This window comes from Pangasianodon hypophthalmus, chromosome 4, assembly GCF_027358585.1.
Source record: "Pangasianodon hypophthalmus isolate fPanHyp1 chromosome 4, fPanHyp1.pri, whole genome shotgun sequence".
Taxonomy (NCBI): domain Eukaryota; kingdom Metazoa; phylum Chordata; class Actinopteri; order Siluriformes; family Pangasiidae; genus Pangasianodon; species Pangasianodon hypophthalmus.
In genome coordinates this window covers 22,204,794-22,225,632 of record NC_069713.1, presented here as the reverse complement: position 1 = coordinate 22,225,632, position 20,839 = coordinate 22,204,794, and the positions used below count along the sequence as shown (strand labels likewise).

The 20,839-nt window shown below is 37.9% G+C and overlaps 1 protein-coding gene across 1 annotated transcript; it reads left to right on the top strand.

Annotated features, from left to right (window-relative positions):
* Positions 1-32: 32 nt before the first annotated feature.
* Positions 33-20,426, top strand: emilin2b (elastin microfibril interfacer 2b). Its single transcript, XM_026935855.3, has 8 exons — positions 33-1,141; positions 1,896-2,018; positions 4,860-5,050; positions 5,269-6,783; positions 16,503-16,670; positions 16,800-16,847; positions 18,024-18,155; positions 18,249-20,426. Exons 1-8 carry the CDS (start codon positions 999-1,001, stop codon positions 18,563-18,565), a joined length of 2,637 nt encoding a protein of 878 aa, XP_026791656.3. The 5' UTR covers positions 33-998; the 3' UTR covers positions 18,566-20,426.
* The last annotated feature ends 413 nt before the right edge of the window (positions 20,427-20,839 follow it).

The window sequence follows — 20,839 nt, the reverse complement described above, 5'->3', positions numbered from 1 at the left end:
TTGGGCCCTAAATAGTCTTATCTGACATGTTTACTTCCAGTTAGATTTTCAAAATTAGTCTTAATGGATTAAATCTTTGATTTTCACAGGTTGGTTATTTATTTATTTATTTACTTTCCACCAACTCTGTCTTGAACTGCTTGAGTGGCATGCTTGGGGACATTTGTAGAGACAGTAATTACTCTCTAGTGGGTGATTTGGTTTAAATCAGTTCACAGATCAGCAGAAATTTCTTCATCCCTTTGCCCTTTTGCTCAGTATTAAGTGGTATATTGGGCTGTTGTGATGGAGCCTCCTGGTGACTTCCCTTCTTTTAATAAAAATAATGCATAGGAACAGGATCCTAGTGGTGAATGAGTCTGATATAACAGCATAATTCATTCCTAGATGAAAATAAAAAGAACAACTTCTCAATTTTTGTAGAAAAGCGCATCGTCTCCTTGCTACACATCTTATTAAAGCTGTGGCCATGACTTAAAGATCTCGTTCCCATGTGTTGATGAGCTGTGAACTGCCACTCGTTGTTTTGATGAAGAAGGGATCCCACCAGCTTTGTTGTCACTTTATTTGGATGGATTATAAATGAACTGCATTTCGTGGAGTTTGTTATCTAATGTTGACCAGAAGGATGTCTAATTGCGCATGCGCACATAGAAATGACTCCACAGTGGCTGCAGACTGATGAATCTAATTAATGAAGTCGTGGTTTTATGTGAAACTCAGATGGAACATTTTAACTGCACACACAGAGAGAGAGAGAGAGAGAGAGAGAGAGAGAGAGATTTGGGTGGATTGTGTGGGGAGAATTGGGGATCATGGGAGCTGGACAGAAGCAGAGTGTGTGTTAATGCTGCAGTAAAACCTGCGGGGGTGGAGAGCTTAAACATCTGTACCACTCACTCACACACACTCTCACACACACACAGAGCAACAGTCAGCCGCACACACCACCACCAGCTTGGACTTTTCTCTCCTACTAACTTACAGGCTGTGTTAAGATGAAGTGTGTGTGTGTTTGCTACATGCTGCCGTCTGCAGTTATTCTCATGCTGACTTTTTCATTAAGCTGCGGGACTCCGTCGATATACAGTTTATTCCAAGGCGCCCCGTATTCCAGCTCGAGCCCGAAACAACGCAACAAGTGAGTGTCTTTTCTTCTAAGAGTGCATGAAAGTTTAAAGCTTACTGTAAAGAAGTGCTGAGCAGTTGAATGCAGACCTTTAGACAATTTATGTATCCTTTTTTCTATATTCTCAGAAATAAATAAACTTTACTTTTCCTCGTAGATCATACCATTATACAACATTTGTACCTTTTAATATATGTCTTTATACCTTTAAAAATGATTGAAGGTACATAATTGGACCTTAAGGACCACTAAAGTACCTTTTAAAGCTTTACTCTAAACGCTAATTAAAGGTTCACCACATACACCTTCCCAGACACTAAAAGATGTAGCCTTAATGTTATTAACCCAAGAGACAAAAAAAAAAAAAAAAAGTACAGTTGGGTACCTTTATTTCTGAGAGTGTATGGGACACTGCTTTGTTTTACTATATAACACATTATATACATATACAGTAAACAGTATACAGTAAACTGTTGTGCTATATTACATGTTAACCATGGATAAACTGTAATATTACCATAGTTTACTGTTTTTTAGATTTAGCTTTTAATTTTGCTGAATAGGCACTACTGTTGAATTATTGCACAGCTTGGTTCAAATCAAACAGATCTATGAGTATAGCATATAGTCAACTTAATGTGACATGACTTCATGTATCTAGTTTTTAGTTCTCACCATCTTACTCTATAGCCTTGATGTGCAGATGAGAACATGATGTCATTACTGCATTATTTCTTGCCGGTTCTTTTTCCATGTTGTGGCACAGAAACTGGTGTGCCTTCGTAGTGCACAAGAACGTGACATGCGCTGTGCTGGGAATGACAGAAAGTGTGGAGTCCAACAATGCACCCTGCCCTGCACATCAGCCCCATTGTACTCAAACCGGAATGTAAGTTCCCCTAGAACATATGCGTAGGTACACACAGTTTTATTGGTCACCTGGGTTCGCAAGTAATGAAGCGGCCAGAGATTCATGCTGGATGATGCTTTTCTCTGAATTCAACCAGCTTTAGCAGAAGTAGTGTGTTCTTACTGGTTCTAAATTGTTCGTTTTAGCTCTGTTTACTACAAAGGATAAATCTTATTAAATCACATAAAGGAATAGTGCGGCAAGAAATCAAATTAACACTAATTTCCACTTGCCAAAAAATGTAGTTGATCAGCCAAGTCATGTTTGATGTGTGACATTTGCTACATTTGATTTGTACTAGACCTGTGAGGCTGTGGAAGTTTGCATGACCCAAAATAACCTGCACGCCCAAATCAGTATGCGTTAAATGATGATAGAGTTAGTTCTCATTTTTAAACTGATTTTGTTCAAATATCAGGCACTGCATTTATAAATAAAAGTTCAAACTGGAACTAATGGGGAGTTCTGTATTTATTGACTCAGAACTACCCACCTCAGAACATTCACATAACCTCTGCGGAAATGGATGCATAGGAAAAAATAGTTTGTTATGCTGCTATGTGAATACTAAAGCTTTTGGACTTCACGCACAAATATAAAAAAAGAGTAGACATGCAGGAAGCTATTTCTTAATTAATCTACATTATACTATACTAATTTATATAGTAGCACATCAGAAAATCTTTATAGGATTTTCTTCTTTTTTTAATCTAAAAAAAGCAGCTTAAAACCCACTATTGTTTTGACTTTTCAATGTGACTTCAGCCATGTTGAATCTTTGGAACAGCAACTAGGAAAAGTCTGGCCTCTTGAGAAATTGATTTTCTGAGTGGGAATTACGAAGTGGAAAAGTGTTCAAACTGATTTTCCCAGTTCCCACTCATGAATGAACCACAACATCCACATAAGTTGTGGGTTTCTAGTACAAAATCTACCTTTAAACTATGGAAGGCATTCAGCTACAGTCCTTTTTTGTAGATTATACTCATACTGTGTCCTAAACCAAGGGTTCTCAAAAGTTTGGCAGGCAGGGACCCTTTTAACTGTTATAATACTATTTTGGCTATTTATTTAAGCAATATAGCTTTTTTTTATTTCTAAACTTTCTACTCACAGAATCTATTACAATTGTGCTTAGAATTTGACTTTAATTACAGAAATACCTGTTTTGTGTGGTATTGAGGTTTAAACCCTTTCAAGTGACCTAGTCACATTGGCTAATATAAGAACTTAATAATAAATATAATAACTTTGATAATGGTGGGTTGTGTTTTCTACAACTGCAACAAAAAAGAGAAAGAAATAAGAAAAAAAAGAAAAAAAAAAACAGAACCGTGCATATGTCAAACAGACCCCTGGGGGCCCCTAAACCCTACTTTAAGAACCATGGTCCTAAACCGTATCACTATAAGTCTCCATGACATTACTTTGATGCACATATTTAGGAAAAAAGATTTTTGGTGGAATAGACTTAAATTAACCCTCTGCAAACCTAGGGCATCAGACTAAATTTGATTGACTACATTTGGTGTAAGCAGAAACGCTGCTCAAATGTGAGTAACCAAATTATTACTTACTATTTCCTCCCCATCTCTCTCCCAAAAACACACACTTGCTACTACACACTGGTTGACAAAAGACAGAAACAGACTTTTCACCTAATACATGTATGTGGCTACATATCACAGATTCCATCATTTCCATTGCAGGAAATGACCTAAGATAAGGTCAGGGTAGATCACCAGGACATTCCTTTAGGGATAGACTTCACAGCATTGCCAGATCAGCCATACTGATTACTCTTTAAGTAGTGGGTTGCTAATGTCTTCTAGAAGCCAACATATTTATGACAATATTAAAAGGACACTGTAGATATGAGGAATGTGGCAAGAACTGCAGCTAAGGCAGCCAAACTTACACTGAAGTCAAGGGATCTGCCAGTAATTCTTGTAGTGATGCTGGATTAAAATGAAAAAAGGAAATTGTCTCATGTCAATATGCTTGGGGAAAAAAAAAACTTTTACTATAATAATGATGTCAAGGATTACATCCAGCTAACTGCGTCAATGTAGCTATGTGAACTGATAATTGGTTATGTTTCAAATGACAGTGATCTTTCCCTCTTTAATGTCATATGAATTTACTTGAAGTTTTATATTTCATATTATTTTTTTCTGGGTGGGGTTCTAAGTCAAAACTGATTGGTTAAATGGTCCTGGAAATGGAAAAATATAGGAAGCACTTATGTAAGGCATCCACAAATGACTTGTCCTCTGTGAGTTTTACGGTTGACTTCTGGCATTCATTTTGCAAGTGCTGTGTGTGAGCTCATTCTCTCTCTCTCTCTCTCTCGCTCTCTCAAACACACATGCGCGCACACACACACACACACACACACACACACACACACACACACACACACACACACAAATCACTGCCCCCTGCCTTGAAAGCTGCTCTCCAGATGTGCGTCAGACTTGAATTAAATCAGAATGAATTATGTGCCATGTATTGCTGTCATGCACTGTTTCTTCTTAAACATTTTTATTTGTGTATGGTATGCATAAGGGCTCATGAATGCCTATGCAGACAGAGCGATCAACCACAGCAGATCAGGTGCAGTTTATAACCCTACAGAGGCTAAAAACTCATAATTATCCTCCATGGGGTATTGGAATGTTAGAATTTATAGACAACATGGCAACTTTAACATCTACATTTGAATCACATGAATATCTCTAGCTTGTGCTGTACTACATACTGTCTTGTACGTATCAGTCTATCTTTAATTAATTGATAGTTTCTTATTTGTGTATTTAGATACCGCGTTCACACAAGACCAACATACAAGGTGGGCTACAAGCAGGTGACTGAGCTGGAGTGGAGGTGTTGCCCAGGTTACCGTGGTTATGACTGCATGGAGTTCAAGGATGCTCTGTCACCTTCTCAAGTTCTCCACGAACCACAACCAGATCTGCCATCTGTCCACAAACCACAACAGAGTGTGCTCGGTAGGACAAAGCTTTTGAAGCCTTGTAGAGATCAAATCAGGGAAAGTAGGACACCAAGGAGCTATGAAGACCTTTGTTAATTTTGATACTCCCTGAGCACTTAAAGATTTTGTGGTTTTAGTTTTATTCATTCTGATCTCTGAGTATACAGGTACTCAGAAATAGAAAAATAGTAATAGGTTTAATAATCTTAATGTTAATTCTGTTTCCTCCATTAGGACCAGATGTTTCTTCTGGTGCCCATCCTTGGACACAACCTGGGCAAAGTGGACAAATCAGGCACCCTTGGACTGAGGGTGGAGAGTCTGGAAGACAGGAGGGTCAACATGATAGTCGTCGAGTTCGAGAGTTAGAAGAGGAAGTACAGCGTCTTTCTCAAACAGTCCTTGACATGCAGGCTGCCATGACTACTGCCAATGCTAACTTGCGTCTAGATCTGCAAGAAGATGCAAGCAAGATAATCCTGAACCTACTTGGCCATCTGCGACAACCACAGGATGCACTAACTGGAGGCACTGAGAGCATTGTGCTGCCCTCAGACTTGACAATTTCTCCAGTTCCTGATGAGCTTCAGAATCAGGTCACCCACCTTTCCAACACAATCAGCACCAACACCAACACCATTCAGGGCCTGGAAGCTAAGCTCCAGCAGATTGAAGGCCAGATGAACCAGCTAAAAGAGGCAGCCAGTGGTACCCCGATTCCACTCCCTTCCTCTGCCTTGGCCACTGAGTGCCCATGCCAAGCTTACATTGATGACAAACTTGAAGCTCTCCGTGTGGAGCTGATGGAAGGAATGGACATTAAGATGGCTGATTTGAAGAACTCCTGTGACTACAAAGTGGAGTCAGTCAAAGAGCAGTGTGAGGAACAGGAGAACTCCTACCTAAGTCTTGTTGAGCTCCTTGAATCCAAAGAGGCTGACCTGCGCCAGGAAATCCAGGACCTGAGGCACCTTGTTTCAAATAGCACTTCTAAAGGATTGGAGGTTGCACAGTTTCAAGATGAGATCCAGAGTCTGAAGAATGTGCATCAGAGCTTGGCTAGTGCTGTAAATGCAACAAACAAGCAACAGAAGGCTTTAGAGGAGGCACTGAACACAAGGTTTAGCCTAGCGGAAAAGAGTGCAGAAAAGCACTGCCTCAAACTTGAGGAAAAGTTAAGAAGTGAGCGGGCAAAGCAACAGGAGGCACAGAACAAAACTCTGGAGAGCAAGATCAGTGCAGCTCTACAGGTCTTTGGAGACATGCAAATGCACACCATACCAACAGATAGCCAAAATATATTAGAGATGGAAAAACAGACGCAGAGTCTGAAGGGTGAGGTGAGCTCTCTTATGCAGCAGGTTACACAGTTGGAGGGCTTAGTCCGAATTCTCAATGAGTCCATAAGTCATCAAAGTCATATGGACGGTCTGTATAACAAACTAGGTGAACTGGAGGAAGCTTGTGGGAGGAGCCAAGAATCAGCCAAAAAAGTGGAGGAAATGTTGTCTGGAATGGATGGACGGGTGGCCAATGTTGAACGGGTCTGTGGCAGATTGGAGCCAATGTCAGACAGTCTTAACAGAATTAAAGATGGACTCAACAAACATGTCAATGGCCTCTGGAACTGTGTCCGAAAGCTCAACAGCACTGTCCTCACTCACTCTACAGACATCAGCATACTGAGAGAAAATACACACTCCACAGTGGGCGAGCAGCATGGAACCACCGACATGCCGCTGTATACAGGTATGCATGAAAGAAGTTGCATATGGGGAAATTAACGAAACAAAAGGGAATAAAACGCAACACAGTGTGCTGTTATAAGAAAATAATCAATGATGGTGTGGTGTGGCTCAGTGCGAAGTGGAGGGTCATTACCACACCAAAGTTGATTATTTTCCTATAACAGCATACCCTGAGGTGCTTTATTCCTGGTATAGCACAACAATTTGCCATTAATTACAAATTTTAAATGTATTAATGAATAACACATCATGCTTTTTTAACCATTTATAGTTACATTTAATGTTGTGGAACATCTCCAAGACTAGTTGTTATCATTTAAGAAGAAGAAGAAGCCTTTTTAAAAGAAGAATTATAACATTATCACCGTTATAAACAGTTGTTCTCTCACCAATCTCTCTTTTTCCTTCTGCCTTAAAACAATATGGAAAAAATTGCAGCTTGTCATGTTAGAGAGAAACCTGAAATTCCCCTGTCCCAAAGACTTTCCTGTGGTGGGAAACTTATTGACCATTACAAAGCACTGACACGCAACACTCCTTCCCTAAATGTTAAATAAATGTCTCCGTACAGAAAATATAACCATATCAAAGGACTATTTCAAATTTGTTTATAATTAGCCTTATTATTATTGTGGAGCAGCCACCAGAATAATCTACGTCCCAGTGAATGAGCTGTTCACTATAGAAAAGATAACATAATAGAACAAGCACATGAATATAACCATGTAATTTGAATAACAGGTACTGTCACTGATAACAAATTTATTATATTAAAGGTCATAATGTACATTTTCTACATACAGAATCTTCTACATTTCTAAATTTGTGTTGTACAGTGTCAGTATTTTAATTACATATATAATAACATTTATTCCGACTGTATAACTCTCACTATCCATGTGATACCCTGAACAGCAGCTGTGCACCACCTGGAAGTCACGCTTAGATGTTGTTTATGGATCACCCCTATAGGTTACTGTTTGGAGAAGGATTTTACTTGGGTTTCTATGTGCATCTTTCTGTGTGTTTGTGAGAACGTATTAACCCTGTGTGAGGACCAAATGTTCTCATAATGATTTGTGAGGACATTTTTCACAAAAATGTAGCTTTTAAGATTTTCTTCTGGCATTATTTAGCTACAGTCATTGGAAGTACTTTGAAAAGATGGTAAAATTAACAGGAGTGCGCTTATAATGTAGGTAGTTCATTTTCTGTGTACTCTGATTGGACACACATGTCGCATGCTTTAACAAGATGAGGCCCAGAGCTGAGCCAGACATGGTCTTTTTTTGTGGAAGAGAACTTGAGAGTGAGAGAGAGAAAAAATCTGCTACTCATTTGACCTATATTATAAAACAAGTAAAGATTAGCCAGCGGGCATTTAAAAACATAAAAGCTAATGATGTCTTGGCAAAACTCCATCATTTGAAGCATTAGGGATCATTTGTGGTTTTCTTCTCATTTAGAGATAATTATTTCACACTTAGTTACACTTCCCCAGCTTTTATTCAACCAAATTTAATAGCAAATATAAATTAAGTATTGACCGTAATACCTGTTAGATGCTCCAAGAAAACATCGCAATTGTGAACTATCTAATTTTTATAACTCCACAGTTAGTAAACACTAACAGTGTAAACAAACCATTTATAGCTTCATCTGTAACTACAGCAGGCTGTGTAACAAATGAAGCGCTGGCACTCGGTTTCTCTTGTGCGTAACTGTAAGTGCATAATTGCTGAATGTTAGCCATTTGATATTACTGTGAGCTTGTGTGTGTGCGCAGTTTTTCCATTACACACTGTAGTCAGCTGAATGTTTCTGAGGTACTGTGTTCTCTCCAGGATCCCTACTGACCTGTGAACTATTACTGGTGTTGTTTCTTCTGTCCTGTCCGCTTAGTTCACTTTCAGCTGCATATATATATATATATATATATAGACATTTTATCTAAAGTACTGGAGTCACCTGATTACTGGAGTCCATTTTCAAGGAAACAATAGTTAGCTTATCAGCTTTGCCCTGATATGAGCTTGTGAGAAAGACAAAGCGTGACACAGTAACTTCTTATTGAAAATTTAAGACATCTCATTTTTCTAATATTGAATACCTCTATCCAGCCTAATACTGATGTGTTTACATACATGTTGCATATCTATGTTAGTCAGATATGTAAGATGGCTCCTTAAAGAGCCAAATGACCTCAAGGTTTAAGGTGGCGACAATAATAATATTCTTAAAATTCTCATTTACCCTTTCTAGTTTGATTAGTGGACTGATGACATGACTTGTTGAACAACTCAGTGATGAAAACAGATTGTTTAAGGACGAGCAGACAGAGAAGTATGTTTTTATCCCCCATCCCACTGCAAGACATGTTTCTTTTGTTCAGAGAGGGACAAGAAGTTGTAGGAGTGGGTGGGTTTTACTTTAATACAGGGGGTCAGGTATGAAGCTTGTGGGACAAAGAAAAGCCATGTTCATTAACATGGGAATTTATAGGATGCTCATGCTGCTCTGCACCACACATTTCCTGTATTCATTCATTCATCTGTAGTCACTGCTTTATCCAGGTCAGGGTCACGGTTTACAATACTAATTTGTTTATATTTTGGGAAATAGAACCAAATAAGTTTGTTAGAAAATATTGTGGACAGGTACAATACAAAATAATAATAGTGGCAACTGTAGGGCAGGATTGGTCAAACTTTCTCTGGCAGCTGTCGAGAGGGACAGTGCACACATTTTCATTTTCATTTCATTAATAAATACTGTACATAGCCTCAAAATCGTGAGGCTTTCACACTTGACTTATGTTATTGGCTACTATTTAATAATTGTTTAGAGTAGCCTTGTAATAGGAAGTTTATGTTCCATTAAGTAGGTATGTTTTGCCAAGTTTAAAAAAAAAAAAAATTATTATCCAATTATTTGTTATAAAATAAGTATATTAAAACTAGCCCTGTCTGGCAACCCTATCATTAACAGTCTGTTCGCTGCTCCTTCTCCAATGAAAAGGTTCACAGAGCGAGCATGGGGCAGCGTGATGCCTACCCCAATAGGCCTCTATTAGCGTATGTTGCATTTCCTACTTTTTACCACTGGGTGCAATAGTAACTCAATGAAGCTTAATGGGTAGCTGAGCTAGAAAGGCTAGAAAGAGTTGTGAATGAGGATGAACATTGAAGTCTTTATAGCCTATGTATCTATGTACCTATGTATCTATCTATCTATCTATATATATATATATATATATATATATATATATATATATATATATATATATATATATATATGTGTGTATATATATATATGTGTGTATATATACATGCATTCATCATCATTTTTTGTTAGGAACACCTGTACACCTGCACATTCATGCAGTTATCTAATCAGCCAATCATGTGGCAGCAGAGCAATACGAAAAAATCATGCAGATACAGCTCAAGAGCATCAGTTATGTTTATATCAAACATTAGAATGAAGAAAATGTGTGATCTCTGTGACTTTTATCATGGAATGGATGTTGGTACCGCAGCAACTGCTGATCTCCTGGGATTTTCACACACAACATTATCTAGTTTACACAGAATGGTGTGAAAAACAAACAAAAAAAACATTTAGCGAGTGACAGTTCAGTGGGTGGAAACACCTTGTTGATAAAAGAGGAAAATGGCCAGATTGGTTTGAGCTGCCAGGATGGATATAGTAACTCATTTAATCACTCTTCAAAACCGTGGTGAACAGAAAAGCACCACACACACACACACACACAGAGTGAGAGAGAGAGAGAGGGGTTGTGGGGAGCAATAGGTGATTAGCAGAAACTGGTAGCCAGTGGAATGTTTTATCTGAAAGTCTTTATCATTCCTTGGATGTGTACTAAACTTAGAACATATGTCCAAGCTTTATATCTCTTTTAAGCAGTCATACTAGATGACAAGATCCAGTTTCCTCACCAAGCACCCTGATGTTTAACTCTTAAAAAGTTCTCTTCTTTCTTTGACCCCATAATGTCTAAAGCAAGGTCAAGAACATATATATATATATCTATATATTCTTCATAAATATCTGAACCCAATCTGTGTTTATGTGGGTGGAGGTAATTCAGTCCAGCTGTGTGCCCGATACTGTGATCACAGAGGAACAAAAATGCAAAGTTCCTCCTTGAAACACTTCACTTAATTTCTCTGTGCCTTTCCTTCTTACCTCCCACCTTATATCCATGCCAAGTGCATACTCATAGCCCCTAGAGAGGGTAATAGAGAGAGACTAACCATAAATAAGCAGTAATGTGGTCATTCGTTTGACTGAGTCTTATATCATAGTAAGTGTTGCCTGAAAAGCAAGCAGCAATGTACATCATCACATTGCTAACTGCTGTGGAGAGCAGAGTGTTCATTACTGGCTAGGGTGCAGTTAGAAAACACCCAGGCTTATGTGTGGGGGGGCTTGTTTTAATATTTTGGTGGTGACCAAATGTACCCACAAGAATAGGAATATCTGACAGTTTTGACCTTTTGGGGACTTTTGGCTGGGGACTTTTTTTTTTTTTTAATTAATTTATTTATTTATTTATTTTATTGTATTTATTTAAAACAAACAAACAAAAACTAAAAGTGCCAAAAGGTTTCCTTTTGGTTGCTGAGGTTAAGGTTCAAGTTGATGTATTTAAGCTTTATGTGTATTTTAGACTTCTTGTATTCAGAAACAGCAGGGTCCCCCTGCTTTTTTGTGGCTTGTGACTAAGGGAGTACAATATTGTGGTTTGCCAATACTGTATATTTTGCCATCATTAGTTTTTAAATATTGTCAACCAGAGCAGTTGACCATAACAGAAATAATGACGAAGCATGTTTTAATATTTACTTAAGTCCCCTAGTGACATTTATGATTGGTTCTTATTATTGTCTGTGGCAAATTTGCTGTGATCTGCAAACAAATAAAAGATATTATATTGTAAATAAGTGTTGGATCATCCCAAATACAAATCAGAATTAGCAGTATGCCTACATCAGCTACCTGCTTTACATAGATATAAGAATCCTAGGTGCTAAGATTGACGCATCTTGGTCTTGTTCTTGGTAAGGTGCGAGTTTCCAGATTGCCCAGATTAAATTTACAGGAAGATTTTTGTGAAAATGCCTGGACACTGTATCATTTGGAGAAGCAATTATTTATGGTTTGAGAAAGCTTGGAGAATAAATGATATTGCCAAATGTATGTGAACACCTGACCTTCACACCCATATGTGGTTCTTCCCCAAACTGTTGCCACAAAGGTGAAAGCACACAATTGTCTAAAATGTTTTTGTATGCTGTAGCATTACAATTTCCCTTCACCGGAACAAAGGGGCCCAAACATGTTCTGGCATGACAATTCCCCTGTGCACAATATATATATACACATACAGTCAGGTCCGGAAGTATTTGGACAATGACAGAGTTTTTGTGATTTTGCCTTTTTACACCACCACAATGGATTTGAAGTGTAGACTTTTCAACAAAGTACCTCCGTTTTCAGGGGCTCAAAGGTATTTGGACAAAGTGACATAATTGTAAATATAACCATCATTTTAATACTTGGATGAAAATCCTTCGCAGTCAATGACTGCCTGAAGTCTGGAGCCCATGTTCTCAAAACTCAAATTCTGAGTTTCCTCCCTGGAGATGCTTTGCCAGGCCTTCACTGCAGCCACCTTCAGTTGCTGCTTGTTTGTGGGTCTTTCTGCCTTCAGTCTTGTCTTCAGTAAGTGAAAAGCATGCTCTGTTGGGTTGAGATCAGGCGACTGACTTGGCCATTGAAGAATATTCCATTTCTTTGCCTTCAAAAAGTCTTGAGTTGCTTTCACAGTATGTTTAGGGTCATTATCTACCTGCACTTTGAAGCGGTGTCCTATCAGTTTTGTAGCATTTGGCTGAATGTGAGTAGAGAGTATAGCCCTATACACCTCAGAATTCATCTTGCTACTTCTGTCAGGAGTCACATCATCAATAAACACCAGTGATCCCGTTCCATTGGCAGCCATACATGTCCATGCCGTAACACTGCTTCCACCATGTTTGACACACAATGTGGTATACTTTGGATCATGAGCTGTTCCTTTCTTTCACCATACTTTTCTCTTCCCATCATTCTGGTACAAGTTAATCTTGGTTTCATCAGTCCAAAGAATCTTATTCCAGAACATGGGAGGCTTTTTTTAGATGTTTTGGCTTTTTGGCTTTCCTGTTCTTGAATGTTACCAGTGGTTTGCACCTTGTTGTAAACCCTCTGTATTTACATTCATTAAGGTGTCTCTTGATTGTAGATTTTGACAATGATACACCTACCTTCTCCAGAGTATTCTCTACTTGTGTTGATGTTGTGAAGGGGTTTTTCTTCACCAAAGAAAGGATTCTGCGATCATCCACTTTAGTTGTCTTCCGTGGTCTTCCAGGCCTTTCGATGTTGTTGAGCTCACCAGTGCTTTCTTTCTTTTTAAGAATGTACCCAACTGTTGATTTGGCCACACCTAAGGTTTTTGCTATCTCTCGTATAGATTTATGTTGTTTTTTCATCCTATTGATGGCCTCCTTCACTTGCATTGAGATCTCCTTGGACTTCATATTGGTAGCTCCAGTCGAACAGCTGCCAAATGCCAACTCAATACCTGATGTCAACTCCAGACCTGCTTCATTTGTCTTGAAGTAACGAGGGAATGGACCGCACCTGGTCAATTAACTTCTTGTCAGTCAATTATCCAAATACCTTTGAACCCCTGAAAATGGAAGTACTTTGCTTGAAATGGCTGTAATTCCTAAATGGTAAATGCCATATTTTTGTGGAACCACTTAAAATAAAGTTGAAAGTCTACACTTCGATCACATCTTGATTGTTTTTTTTTTTTTCCATTGTGGTGGTGAAACGAAAACTCTATCATTGTCCAAATACTTCTGGACCTGACTGTGTATATATGCATACATATATATATATATATATATATATACAGTCAGGTCCATAAATATTGGGACAGTGACACAGTTTTGGTAATTTTGCCTCTGTACACCACCACAGTGGATTTGAAATGAAGCAGTCAAGATGTGACTGAAGTGTAGACTTTCAGCTTTAATTCAAGGGGTTTAACAAAAATATTGCATTAACCGTTTAGGAATTACAGCCATTTTTTACAGAGTTCCTCCATTTTCACAGGCTCAAAAGTAATGGGACAAACTAATATAATCATAAATATTAGGATTATTTTTATTACTTGGAGGTAAATCCTTTGCAGTCAATGACTACCTGAAGTCTGGACCCCATGGACATCACCAAATGCTGAGTTTCCTCCCTTGAGATGATTTGCCAGGTCTTTACTGCAGCCATCTTCAGTTGCTGCTTGTTTGTGGGTCATTCTGCCTTCAGATTTGTCTTCAGTAAGTGAAAAGCAGCTCAGTTGGGTTGAGGTCAGGTGACTGACTCGGCCATTTAAGAACATTTAATTTCCAAGCTCTTGGGCTGCTTTCACAGTATGTTTTGGGTTGTTATCCATCTGTACTGTGAAGAACTGTCCTATCAGTTTTGCAGCATTTGACTGAATCTGAGCAGAAAGTATAGCTCTGTACACTTCAGAATTCATCCTGCTACTTCTATCAACAGTCACATTATCAATAAACCCCAGTGACCCAGTTCCATTGGCAGCCAAACATGCCCATACCATAACACTGCCTCCACATGTTTGACGGATGATGTGGTATGCTTTGGATCATGAGCCCTTCCTTTCCTTCTCCATACTTTTCTCTTCCCATCATTCTGGTACAAGTTAATCTTGCATCAGAACTGGTCAGGCTTTTTTTAGAGGTTTTTTAGCAAAGTCTAATCTGGCCTTTGTGTTCTTGAGTGTTACCAGCGGTTTGCATCTTGAGGTAAACCGTCTGTATTTACATTCATGAAGGTGGCTCTTGATTGTAGACTTTGACAATGATAGGCCTACCTCCTCCAGAGTGTTCCTGACTTGGCTAGATGTTGTGAAGGGGTTGTTCTTCAATAAGAAAAGAATTCTGCAATCATCCACTGTAGTTGTTTTCTGTGGTCTCCCAGGCCTTTTGGTGTTGCTGAGCTCACCAGTGCATTCCTTCTTTTTAAGAATGTACCAAATTGTTGATTTGGCCAATCCTAAAGTTTCTGCTATCTCTCTGATAGGTCTGTTTTGGTTTTTCAGCCTAATGATGGCCTCCTTCACTTGCATCAACACCTCTTTGGACGGCATATTGAGAGTTCCCATGAACAGCTACCAAATGCAAATTCAACACTTGGAATCAGCTCCAGACCTTTTATCTCCTTAATTTATCATGATATAAGGAGGAAACAGGCCACAGCTGGCCATGAAACTGCTTATCAGTCAATTGTCCCATTACTTTTGAGCCTGTGAAAATGGAGGAACTCTGTAAAAAATGGCTGTAATTCCTAAACACTTAATGCAATATTTTTGTTAAACCCCTTGAATTAAAGCTGAAAGTCTACACTTCAGTCACATCTTGACTGCTTCATTTCAAATCCACTGTGGTGGTGTACAGAGGCAAAATTACCAAAACTCTGTCACTGTCCCAATATTTATGGACCTGACTGTATATATATATATATATATATATATATAATGTACATAAAATTCTTCTGTCGTCTGTTCCCATTAAGGGTTGCCGCAGCGGATCATTAGATCATTGGTCCACATGTTTGATTAGGCACAGTTTTTACGCCGAATGTCCTTCCTGATGCAACACTTCCCAATTTTATTCTGGCTTGGGACCAGCACTGGGGGTGCACTGTTTTGTGCAACCCCAGTGGCTGGGGTTGGTTACCTTCCCTCTGAGTGATAAGAGAGACGAGGCCTAACCACTAGTCCTCCAGGGACAACAGAGCTGATATAATTTTTTCAGAGTTGCTGCTATAGAAAATTAGTAAACACCTTCTGACCAATCAGAATCGAGAATTCGGCAGCACTCTGGATAAGTACAAAATGCACTATGCAGTGTTTTAACTATATATATATATATATATATATATATATATGTACACATAGACACACATACACATTTCCCTGAACTGCTTTTCCTTCTGCTTTTCCAATTTCTGGTTTTATATATAATTGTAATGGGTGCTACAGGGAAGGAAACAAGCCACATTAAATATATAAGTTGCCACGAACAACTAATGTGCAGTTTTTACTGAAAAGAAAAACAAACCTCACAAAATTATTTACATGTTTTAGCAAGGAAAAAACTACTACACTTACTTTATATTCAAATGGATTTTGACAATCTATACTTACATCTTTCAATTTTTATATTGTTAATAGGGAAAATGTCATGAAATAGATTGAATTTATTATAAGACCCAAGAAAGGTCAAATTATCTTCATGGATTTCATGGATAGTAACATGTCTGTTTCTTTCTTTAATATTAATATGAGAAATCTTTTTAATAGAAACTGTCGCAGGATCAATACTGTGCATTTATGATTGTCAAAATTGTAGAAACTTTCTCACACACAATATAGAAACACTCCCTATACACACAGTGAACAGTGTGTCTTTATGATTGGAATGTTGGATCTGTTGGAAATAAACAGACTGATGTCTGTAAAATTAGGCCTGGTCACACCTTTTAACTCCATCATTACTGCCATTACATTTCACTGCTTGATTCTCCTAATTTTATCACTCCTCCTGCCTCTCTTCACTCTAGGTCCAGGTGCTCGTTCTGGTATGGAGGACTCTAGTGTTCTCATGGAGGAAGCTGCTCCAGTTTTAGAGTCTGGAGAAGCAGGGCCACCTGGAACCAAGCTTTCATCACATCCCCCTCAGGGCAGCAGTGGCAGTAAGACACCTGTTAAGGGCTATGCTTCAACTCCAGGTAAGTAGCTTTTACATTTCATTACTATGGTTTTCATCATAATGTGTAACTGCCATTTTTCTTAACAGTATTATAACTTGTTAGAGTGCCTTAACAGTGTTAATTACATGTTTTCTGTGTGTGCTTCAGGCTTTTCTCCATCATCCCCAGTCTCTGTTACAGCTCATATCCTTTCAGGTACTTTTCATTTATGGCTTCTTCAAGGTAGCCATTGCCAAGTAGCAGCATACAGAGCAATGCAGTTAATGTAGGCATACTCAGCTAAACTGAGTAATAGGAAAAAAATTTTAGTAAAATTTTAATCGTTTGATAACCTAGTCTAAAAAATCACATTTTTATGGTATCATGGTGTTAATCAACCACTTTAAAAACAAACAAGCCAGTGGTGAAAATTAAAGAACAAATTTTTTTCCCTATGAAATCCTTGTATAAAAGTGTCTTTGTACATCCTTGTATATATAGCAAAAAACAAAAGGAAACAAAAAAGATCATATCTTCTATATTTATAAGAAAATATTTTTGAGAATGACCTTTCCCTGAAATTCTGTACGTTGTCATTATGTTTTTTATGATGTTGTCATTATAAGCTGAAAGAGAGAATGACTGTGAGGATAGGCAGTGCACTGAGCTTTAAAAAAATCTACCTATTGCAGCAGTGTACAATGCTGCTTAGCCAAAAGTACCATGTTCTTCTGTGCATTTGATAGCTGTTGTGTATGATCAAGTTCGGAACATGCTAGGAATGGTCTATCAACTTAATGTGTTCAGAAATGTAGGGGATTACACAGCCAAATAGTTTTCAGTGTAGTTCATATCCCCTGCGTAGAGAAACAGAGGTTGCTGTAGTGTGATACAAGGTCCAGAATCCAGAGGGACGGGATTGCAAAAAGTTTGGGAAGTCGCAGCCAGACACAGAAGGGATGAGAAGCATAGGAGTAAAGAAGCGAATCGGGTAAAAAAAAAAATGATGATATTTTAATGATATTTGGAAAAAGTTGACGGTGAGGTAACTGTTCAGATATACACCATGACTAACTGTGAAACATTACAATCCTATTGAGCAAATATATAAAAATGTAAATGTATATAAAAATATGAATGTTAAGTATACCATATTGTGACTTATTTCCATGTGAAACTGATACATAAAAATGTCTTTTTTACAGTTTAGTAATGATGATGTGGAAGTTGCTAGAATCATATTAGAACCATTTTGTATGTGTTTCTGTACCTACACTACTACCTTTGAGCAGTGGTGTACATTGAAGTATGGGTACAAACATTAACTGATCTATTATGCTATATATTTTACAGTGAAGATACATTTTCTGTTTATGCTGGTGTGTGTTCCAGGTCCTATGAGTGTAAGTGTTCCTGTGTCCTTTTCGGCTGGTCTGACCCTCTTCCCATTTTCTGAAGAGGTCGGCATCATCCGCTTCAACAGAGTGCTGCTGAATGATGGAGGCCACTATGACCCACATACAGGTGCACACCCATGCACAGTACAGCATATTCATATTAACATTGTGCAGACAAATCCAGTACAGGAGTGTATAAACCTCTGTTTATGTTCTCTAGGTGTGTTCACTGTGCCCACTAATGGCCGATACCTGTTGAGTGTCGTGATAATGGCCCAGAAAGGAGAACGAGTGGAAGCAGTCCTCTCAGTGGCCAATCGCAGCATCCAGAAGCTCGACACGGCTGGAGCAGAGGGTGTGGCCTCTACAGGGTGTCTCTGCGGAGGCTCTGCCTCTGCCAGCCTTGTCCTTGATCTTAGACAAGGTCAGAGGGTGGGGGTCGTAAAGACATCAGGAACTCTGGCGATTTCAGCATCCTCCGAGGTTCTTTCCACATTTAGTGGAGTTCTGCTTTATCCCTTGTCAGCTGAAAGATAACACGAAGCTAAGAGAATGCATCATATAAGTCTGACTTCATTCTTGGAGTGTCATATAAATGCACAAAGCAAGTAGAGTTGCCAATAATAATGCATCAAGGTAGTCAACAGATTTTAGGGTCATATTTTAAAGGGGCTAAATGTCAATAAATATGTTCATGTTTAATGTTAATGTTAAATATGTTATACCACATACCGTCCACTTTAATAGGAACACCTGTACACCTGCTCATTTATGCAGTTATCTAATCAGCCAATCATTTGGCAACAACACAATGCATAAAATCATGCAAAGAACCTCAAGGTTTGATGTGTCGAGATGCTTTTCTGCTCACCACAGTTGTAAAGAGTGCTTATTTACTATTAATTACTGTAGACTTCCTGTCAGCTCAGACCAGTCTGGTCATTCTCCTCTGATCTCTCTCATCAACAAGGTGTTTCAGCCTGCAGGCCCTCTGCTCACAGGATGTTTTTGCTTTTCGCAACATTCTGTGTAAAATCTAGAGACTGTTGTGGGTGAAAATCCCCAGAGATCAGCAGTTTCTGAAATACTCAAACCAGTCCATCTGGCACCAACGTGGTTGCCACGGTTAAAGTCACAGAGATCACACATTTTTTCCTCTTTCTGATGTGAATATTAACTGAAGCTCTTGACCCGTATCCCCATGATTTTATGCATTCTGCTGCTGCCACATGATTGAATAGCTGCATAAATGTACAGGTGTTCCTATTAAAGTGATCGGTGAATGTATGTTTCAGTTTTGGTATACATTTAACACCACAGTTCTTTGGTATACATTTAACACCACTCAGCTTCTAAAAAAAGATATGACATTTGAATAAAATGTCAAAGAGAATATGTATTTTGGTGCTCATAGGGTTGTTAAATTTGTCAATAAATTAAAAAAGGACTTTAGCAAATGAAGCTTCCAAAGAGATTTATCAGCATAAACCTTGTCATGTCAGTAGTCAGTGTGCAGTGTAACCACAAACAGGAATTACATTCACATTTTAAAGATCTTAGTTAAATGCAGGATATATTTTACTGCCAAGACCTCTTATAATGACATTCAAACTCAGATTTCTTGAATTTAATTTAAGTAATTTTGTGCTAAATTGTTGTATCAGTTACTAAAAGTAAAGACATTTTAGATAGTGTGAAGAATCTTCCAAAACGAAGAAACAGAAAATGACAAATTTGTATACAAGGACAGTGTTAAGATAAACTGCCTCAATTTTGCCAAATGAAAATGTGCATTATTGTTTATACAGACCAGTGTTTCTACTGCCATTATTTGGAAATCATTATTATCAAAGCTTACATTATCAAATTGTGTAACTGGTGTAATGAGCACAAAGCAGGAACTCACAGCAGTGGAATGTTGTGCATTCCCATGGGGTCTTGTTTTGGGGAACCAAAGTACTTCCTTTCAGGTGTTCACCAAGAGTATCGTTATCTTTCTTTACAGAGTATGTGCAAATAAAATATTAGATTTGCCATTGTTTAAATAATTGCCACTAGATTTATTTATATTCATAAAATATATCTGTGTTCCATGAAGGAGTGAGGCTTGAACATGCTTGAAAGGCTGTCTAAAAGAAAGTAGTTTTGATGCCCAAAAAGAAAGTAGTTAAATATATGTTTTTTCACAGTGATAGCATCTGGATTTTATTTATCAATAATAATAAGCCATGCAATGCTTGTGTGTGGAGAAACAATCATTCTATAAAATCCTGTTTCTAGAGTTTTTCCTTTTTTTGTACTCGAACAATAGATTGTAAACATCAGTGCATTTCATTTATAGATAATTAAATACATTTTCAAATAATAGATAATAATTGTGTGTCAGTGTGTGTGTGTGTGTGGAAGTACTTGATTAAACTGTGTAATAGACTTTATGTCAAATATAACCATCTATAACCATCCTCACTGTAATTTCAATGGAATTGCAGTATGGGATGGAATATTTCAAAATGAAACAAGTTTACATACAGCTTATTCAGTAGAAAACATTACTGAAAAGGTGCATTTATTTTTATTGCAGTCTCAGTATGAAAGCCAAATATAAACAGTAAAGCTATTTAAAAAACTGTTGTATGTCATTTAAAAATGTGATAGATTACATTTCTTTCTAATAATGCTTAAAGGTTGAGCAAACTTTAAATCAGAGCAAAACTATACACTATACTATCAAGCACAAAGCATTGTGCAAACAAGCTTCTAGTTACAAATAAAGCCTTTTATAGTCTCCTGTGATTTTTTTTTTTTTTTTTT